General features: G+C 41.8%; 1 protein-coding gene across 1 annotated transcript; it reads right to left on the reverse strand.

Annotated features, from left to right (window-relative positions):
• Positions 1-6,140: 6,140 nt before the first annotated feature.
• LOC139024335 (uncharacterized) lies at positions 6,141-8,286 on the reverse strand. The gene is made up of 2 exons (XM_070439050.1): positions 8,035-8,286; positions 6,141-7,482 (listed from the first exon to the last, which is right to left on the reverse strand). Exon 2 carries the CDS (start codon positions 7,457-7,459, stop codon positions 6,572-6,574), a length of 888 nt encoding a protein of 295 aa, XP_070295151.1. The 5' UTR covers positions 7,460-7,482; positions 8,035-8,286; the 3' UTR covers positions 6,141-6,571.
• Positions 8,287-8,698: the final 412 nt, after the last annotated feature.

Consider the following 8,698-nt stretch of genomic DNA (forward strand, 5'->3'; position numbering starts at 1 on the left):
AGACTTGCTGGACTTGCTGGACTTTCTTGGGTGCCCTGAAGCCTTCTTCACAACAATTGAACCGCTCTCCTTGAAGTTCTTGATGATCTGATAAATGGTTGATTTCGGTGCAATCCTTGCCTTTGAAGCCCTTTTGTGCAATGAGGACGGCACGTGTTTCCGGTAACCATGGTAACCATGGTTACAAACATGGTAACCATGTTTGACAGAGGAAGAACAATGATTCCAAGCACCACCCTCCTTTTGAAGCTTCCAGTCTGTTATTCGAACTCAATCAGCATGACAGAGTGATCTCCAGCCTTGTCCTCGTCAACACTCACACCTGTGTTAACGACAGAATCACTGACATGATGTCAGCTGGTCCTTTTGTGACAGGGCTGAAATGCATTGGAAATGTTTTTGGGGGATTCAGTTCATTTGCATGGCAAAGAGGGACTTTGCAATTCATCTGATCACTCTTCATAACAGTATGGAGTATATGCAAATTGCCATCATACAAACTGAGGCAGCAGACTTTGTGAAAATGTATATTTGTGTCATTCTCAAAACTTTTGACCACGACTGTAGTTACTGCCTCCTGTGGTCCTTTGCAATAAACACCTGCTGTGCCCTGCGCTTGAAACTAGCTCTCTGTCTCCCCTCGTGTTCATTACACTCTGGGTGTTTTTAATTATTAGTGTAGGCCTACATGGAAAATACCCTAATTTCTTCATACTCTTGTCAAACTATTGATTGCTGGTGAGATCAATAAAGACAGAAAATCAAGCAGTATAAAAGTAGAATCTGAATTTGAGCCAGTTTGATACAGCGGGGAAAGAATCCTGCAGCAACAGGAAATGTGAATTATTATGTGGATTATAATACATTTACATTTGTGTAGGGGTTGATACATTTTTCATAAGGGATTATCAAGTCTGAAATGTACAAACTCCAGAAGCCTTTTTATTTTATTATATTTTATTTTGTAGGAAATTTGTCCTGCAATAGGGTGATATAATTAAAGGGGGGGCCTACTGGTTTAACCTACTGCGCAATTTAAAATTCAATAAAAGGTTAAGAACATGATAAACTAAAGGTAATGGTTCCAGAATCACCAGGTGCATTCACCTTTCGAATCCAAACAAATCTGAATTCATGACCTACTGAAAAGTGAAAACAATATGAATGCCAACAAATCCAGATTCTTCCCCTCTCTCTATGACCAGTCCAACGCATGCGGGGATATTTGGACCTCAATTTTGCAGGACCATAATCATTGCAATGCGGAGCAAAAGCAGCAGCAGCAGCCCGTTAGAGACACGGAGCGGTGGCCTGACACGGGCATCCTAGTGGTGAACAACTACCAACCTCTGGAAGTGTTTAGTCCCCCGACCGGTATCCATGTGGCCAGGAGGAGCGAAATGGACSAAGTCAACGAGCTGGCTATCCTGATGATGGAGTTGGAGTTGGGAGCGCAGATGGGAGAGCCTTTGGATCGCGGGAGATGTAAAATACAGTGCTATGTTTTTCATATATTCTTATTCTGACTTTAAACGCGCTGTTTCGTATTATAGGCCTAGTAGGTCTATGCGACAGACAGACAGTTTGGGGTGTCTGATGCTGTTGTCTATTACAATGTTAGACCTCTTTGCTCTTTGCAAATTGATTGATTCTCTTTCCCTCCCATTATAGATGACTTCCTAAGCAACCTTCATACATCTGTCATCCAACAACGGAGAAGAGAATGATTCAAATCAGGGAAAACACTATGATTGTATCTCATCAGAATTACCTTGACTAACAACTATTTATGTTCATAAATAAATCATATATTAAAGTCACAAACCACATTCCCCATCAAACAGCCAATCTGGGCCTCCTGAGTTGCGCAGTGCTAGCTGTGCCACTAGAGATTCTGGGTTCGCGACCGGGAGACCCATGGGGCGGCGCACAATTGGCCCAGCGTCGTCCGGGTTAGGGGAGGGTTTGGCCGGCAGGGATATCCTTGTCTCATCACGCACTAGCGACTCCTGTGGCGGGCCGGGCGCAGTGCACGCTGACACGGTTGCCAGGTGTACGGTGTTTCCTCCGACACATTGGTGCGGCTGGCTTCCGGGTTGGATGGGCATTGTGTCAAGAAGCAGTGCGGCTTGGTTGGGTTGTGTTTCGGAGGACGCATGGCTCTCGACCTTCGCCTCTCCCTGAGTCCTTATATTGAGTTAATCTGCAAAGATTAAAATCCCATAATCTGGCATCCTGTTTCTCTCTGCAGACTGATGTATCAGCATTCAAATGTGAAATGTGTTCATTTCAACACAAAACTGGTCAGCATCTACAGAACAGACAGAAAGGGTTTCATTGTACAATACAGTAGCTACATGGTAATATAACCGTCCATCCACAACCATGAGTGTTGTCAGTCCATCAGCAAAAGAGATGCTGGAAACAGAAAAGCAACAGTTCTGGTTAGGAGTTACAGCAAGAGAGAATGTTCCTCTCCTATTTACACTCAGACACACTGGACGGGCTGGAAAACCAGACTTGTTCTTAAAGGAAAATGTGTGCATAAGAAGAGCCTGAGATCAAAGTCAATATTCAGACCACTAGGGGTCAATGTTTTTAGATAATCTAATCTATCTCATCACCTGTTCATGTGGGAAAGCCTATGTAGGACAAACGAAAAGACAATTAAAACAACGCATAGATGAACACCACAGCTCAATCAGGTGTAAGAACACTGACTATCCAGTAACAGCTCACTTTGTTGAAGCTAACCATCCCATCTCCTCCCTCAAATACACAGGCACTGAGCATGTTGCTCTACATAGCAGCTCAATCAGGTGTCAGAACATTGACTATTCAGTAGCAGCTCAATCAGGTGTTAGAACACTGACTATTCAGTAGCAGCTCAATCAGGTGTCAGAACACTGACTATCCAGTAGCAGCTCAATCAGGTGTCAGAACATTGACTATTCAGTAGCAGCTCAATCAGGTGTCAGAACATTGACTATTCATAGCAGCTCAATCAGGTGTTTAGAAACATGACTATTCAGTAGCAGCTCAATCAGGTGTTAGAACACTGACTATCCAGTAGCAGCTCAATCAGGTGTTAGACACTGACTATCCAGTAGCAGCTCAATCAGGTGTTAGAACACTGACTATTCAGTAGCAGCTCAATCAGGTGTTAGAACACTGACTATCCAGTAGCAGCTCAATCAGGTGTTAGAACACTGACTATTCAGTAGCAGCTCAATCAGGTGTAGAACATTGACTATTCAGTAGCAGCTCAATCAGGTGTTAGAAAACCTGACTATTCCAGTAGCAGCTCAATCAGGTGTTAGAACACTGACTATCCAGTAGCAGCTCAATCAGGTGTAGAACACTGACTATTCAGTAGCAGCTCAATCAGGTGTTAGAACACTGACTATTCAGTAGCAGCTCAATCAGGTGTTTGAACACTGACTATCCAGTAGCAGCTCAATCAGGTGTTAGAACACTGACATATCCAGTAGCAGCTCAATCAGGTGTTAGAACACTGACTATTCAGTAGCAGCATCAATCAGGTGTAGAACACTGACTATTCAGTAGCAGCCAATCAGGTGTCAGAACATTGACTATCCAGTAGCAGCTCAATCAGGTGTTAGAACACTGACTATCCAGTAGCACTCAATCAGGTGTAAGAACCACTGACTATCCAGTAGCAGCTCAATCAGGTGTTAGAACACTGACTATCCAGTAGCAGCTCAATCAGGTGTTAGAACACTGACTATCCAGTAGCAGCTCAATCAGGTGTTAGAACACTGACTATTCAGTAGCAGCTCAATCAGGTGTAAGAACACTGACTATCCAGTAGCAGCTCAATCAGGTGTTAGAACACTGACTATCCAGTAACAGCTCAATCAGGTGTTAGAACACTGACTATCCAGTAGCAGCTCAATCAGGTGTTAGAACACTGACTATCCAGTAGCAGCTCAATCAGGTGTAAGAACACTGACTATCCAGTAGCAGCTCAATCGGGTGTCAGAACATTGACTATTCAGTAGCAGCTCAATCAGGTGTTAGAACACTGACTATCCAGTAGCAGCTCAATCAGGTGTTAGAACACTGACTATTCAGTAGCAGCTCATCAGGTGTTAGAACACTGACTATCCAGTAGCAGCTCAATCAGGTGTCAGAACATTGACTATCCAGTAGCAGCTCAATCAGGGACAGAACACTGACTATCCAGTAGCAGCTCAATCAGGTGTCAGAACATTGACTATCCAGTAGCAGCTCAATCAGGGTGTAGAACACTGACTATCCAGTAGCAGCTCAATCAGGTGTTAGAACACTGACTATCCAGTAGCAGCTCAATCAGGTGTCAGAACATTGACTTATTCAGTAGCAGCTCAATCAGGTGTCAGAAACATTGACTATTCAGTAGCAGCTCAATCAGGTGTCAGAACATTGACTATTCAGTAGCAGCTCAATCAGGGTCAGAACATTGACTACCAAGGACAGGAGGTAACATCGAGATCCTACTACTACAAARGGAGGCTTACTGGATATCCTGTCTAAAAACATTGACCCMTAGTGGTCAGAATTTTGACTTTGATCTCAGCCCCTTCTTATGAACACATTWTCCTTTAAGAACAAGTCTTATAAATTGAAATATTATTTTTACAGCTTATTAGCGTAYACCTAATATGTTCCCCCTGTTGATGATGTTCATTATATATTAAGGTTGAACCAAAAGATTACATGTAACACAAATTAATATGAAATTATTATGTGAAATTGAATGAAACAATGTATGTTGATGCTAATATGATGTACAATATTCCATTATGTTTCTATATGATAACAATAGCGTAATATATTTAATATGCCATATACTATTTTTTTTAACAGTTTCACTAATTAATTTTGATGAACTTTATCATTATGACACACCCCTCACTACTGTCATTGGTTACACTAATTGCACTGTGTGTCTACATAACCTGGTTCAAGGATTCATGACATTACCCTGAGAAAGGCACAGTGATGTTGAAACGTTGGTAAATACCCATTACATTTTGGGGAGATTATACATGGAGTGTGCGACTTTCTTTATTTTGATAGTTTRTAGTTTATTGGCCGTTAGTCAGCACCTCCACACAAACTATTATTCTGGGTGTGCACCAGCTCATGTTTTTTTTAATATATATAGTTAGGTCCAACATTATTGCCACTCTTGATAAAGATGAGAAAGTAATACTGTATAAAATAAATACTACAAACACTGACATCTGTAAGGACCTGTMMGCCAACAATGTCATATCTGGTGGWACCMCCATGTACCCTGGTATCGGTGACCACAGGCARAAAGAGTTCACAGCCCTGGTCTCCAGTACCATGAAGATCAAGGTAAATGGCTGAGAGCATGCCTACGACACACACACGTTACTGTAGCGACGTTGTGTTGGTGTGTCTGGCTACGAAGTAAAGCAGGTGTGTGTGTGTGCTTCAAAGATTCATTCATTGTAATGATATTCCGGAATTGGACACTTGGGCACTTGCCATTTTCGCTTCTTCTTCTTATAATAACAAAAAAATGAAAACAAGCTACTGTAAAAAAATATATATAATTATTCAAAATATATAATTTTCAGACATATGGAACCACCCTCTCATCTCCCCCTGTGTAGATAATTGCTCCCAGTGAGTGTACTCAGTGGCTCCATCTCGGCCTCCCTGTCCACCTTCCTGCAGATGTGGATCAGTAAGGATGAAAACACAGAGGCTGGATCCTCCATCGTCCACAGGAAGTGCTTCTAAACACCATTCCCTCCACCCACGTATCCCATTCTAACCAACAGATGACCCCCACATCCTCCTGAACACACAGTCTGGGGTGAAGTTTCCCCTAGGTACAGATCTAKGATCAGCTTCCCCTTCCCCAATCATAAGTGMAAAWCTGACCAAAGATCAGTGTCTAGKGTCAACATCACCCTACTCCTTAACACACCAACCCATGACCTTCSACTCGTGACCTTTGACACCCACCGTCTTAAAAACCCTCTCGTTGGCCACAAATGCAAGTATAAGACGAGTCAACAACATTATTTGGACATGAGTTAATAGAAAAGGAACTTTTAAAAGTGAGATTCTCACTGGGGAGTTATTAAAAAGGTACAACATTCAGATTTGCAAAGCTTTCTTTATTGATGAACATACTGGGATTCTCAGTGTTACACAGAAATCATCATTTTACTTTATTTCTATTGCTGTACTAAAGCTTTTCCAAAGTCACATTTGACACAATGAGACATCATACCTTACAACCCCTTGAAATATTCAGAAGGGAAAAAATTATGCTGCTAAAATGTTAGTGAAGTTTAATACCATAATTAAATTGTGAATTAATTGGAAAGAACATTAAAGTCAACCTTTAAACATTTCTAAAGGATTTGTGACTTTATGACATGAAAGCTAACATTCAGTGTAATTTCATTATTTATTTTTGTCAGAAAGATAATACAACATTTCACAGAACATAGACAGAGAAATTGCCATGCAAAAGCTAACATCTTGCMCATGTTTAGGCTGACTGCCTCTCCACCTCAGGTTTTTACTTGCCATACCAGAGGAAGAAAGGCCTACCGTTGTTGCCAGCATTCAGATTYYTTTCGATGAGAACCAAGCCGGCCTTCTCATAMGGACCATCTGCATTGTGGTTGGGTGTAAAGGTCAAGACCTTGATAGGGRAAGATTCATATTTATTCAACCAGAYAAACACTGACTGACCGCATGTTCCCTCGTTGAGGTTAACATTCAATGGGGTGAAACCGCGCTGCTGTAGGCTGAAATCCTGCTCATGGTTGATGGAGACATTCACCCTGGTGAGCCCGCTGCCCTTATCGGTGGATTGGCGATACCAGAGGAAGATCCAGTTTCCTCYAGCAYCTCTATTGAGATCTTCATCCATCCGGATGTAGCCCTYGTTGAAAAGGTTGATGTCTTCWTSGAATGAGGTGGTGGCAGCAACATCGCAGATGTAGGTCACACTCTCTCTCTTCACCCAGAGGTAGATGWAATCKCSTGMGTTACMGCGGTTYAGATCACAYGGTAGCCTTTCCCAGCCGTKTTTGWATTGAGMGGCCTCTGCATTCACATYAGTGRTGAGTAGSAGATCWACAATGGGAATGYCGTACTTAGGGCTTGMACCACTAGAGTACCACAGCTGGATGGTGYCTCCCCCTGCTCCAGAGYTGAGGTCTTCGGGAAGCTCAGTGTACCCTGCACYCCTCRGGCCATCTTTCATTTCCTCAGTGAATGAAAWCTGGAYTCTGGTGATGGGWTCACCATTGCCCTTTTTGTACCACATGTAAACTCTGGTGTTGGATGAAYTGCCTTGGTTGAGGTTAACATCCAYYATSTGAAAGCCTTGGYCACGAAGCCGTTKCTCCYTTTCAGAGCTAGTGGAGATTGCAATTTCTGTGATGTATTTAGAAGTCATTTTGTGTAGTTTGAGACGAGTGTCTGTAAAGTAAGAATACATAGTGAGATTGGTCAACACCTCACATGAAGCAAGAAATGACMCACYAAATACACCAAAGTCCASRACATTTCATTTATAAAACATGAAAGAATGAATGGCTAGCTTTACTAAGCATTTGCTCCTGGTGTTCTAAAGGGATACATGGCATGTCAAAATGATGAATTCAAGGATGCACGAAAACGCCCCAAGCAGATACTAAAACATGGCCTTGCCTGAGTCAAATGATTAATTATTCAAATATATGAATTGGTTAACTGAAAAAACAACACTACAAAACATAATCACACAACTCAGGAGTGGTAACAACAGCCTCTAGAGGACTGCATTGGTAATATATTTGTTTCCTCTTCAGCTCTTACATAAATGACGATCTAAATTTAAGACTATGATTCTTTGATCTTCTGAATCAGGTGTTATGGTGCTCGTGGAACAAGTGCAACCCATGTATCCCACCACCACCACCCCGCTCTTTAAAGTAGCCCAGTCATACTCATATACACATAAGAACCCTTAATTGGAAGTCATTTCATTACCAGCGATGTTGTGTTCTTCCTCTGTTCTGGAGTGTCAGACGTCTCTGGGAGAAAGTGTCTTCTCTAGGAGAAAGTGTCTTCTCTGGGAGAAAGTGTCTTCTCTGGGAGAAAGTGTCTTCTCTGGGAGAAAGTGTCTTCTCTAGGAGAAAGTGTCTTCTCTTGGAGAAAGTGTCTTCTCTTGGAGAAAGTGTCTTCTCTTGGAGAAAGTGTACACATCAGAGAGCTGAGTGTCTCTTTTATACAGTTTGTCCAGTTACGGTGGCAAATTATTAACCTATCAGAGTTCTACAGAATACATATTACTAGGAACTGTATGTTTCCTCCTCCTCAGACCACACCCCTCCTCTAGTCATGTCTCAACCTCTCCATCCAGTACCCAGTTCATGTCTCCTTTTGACCCTGACCTGAAAGTTGGAATCCATAGAGGTGAAACTGCCACTTCAGTTTGTGATTTACAACAAAGACGTTAATTCAAACATCATTCCACATGATTCCCCACACAATAGAACAGCAGAGTATTCACTAAGATTTGTTTATTTTATTTATATATACATCTTTTTTTAGAGGGTAGATCATATTTCATATTGCAGATAGATTGTGGCTTCTATCAATGTAATTGTAATCATTTCCAATCCCCCATATATATATATATATATATGTTTTA

Source organism: Salvelinus sp. IW2-2015, unplaced genomic scaffold (genome assembly GCF_002910315.2).
Source record: "Salvelinus sp. IW2-2015 unplaced genomic scaffold, ASM291031v2 Un_scaffold1378, whole genome shotgun sequence".
Classification (NCBI taxonomy): Eukaryota; Metazoa; Chordata; class Actinopteri; order Salmoniformes; family Salmonidae; genus Salvelinus; species Salvelinus sp. IW2-2015.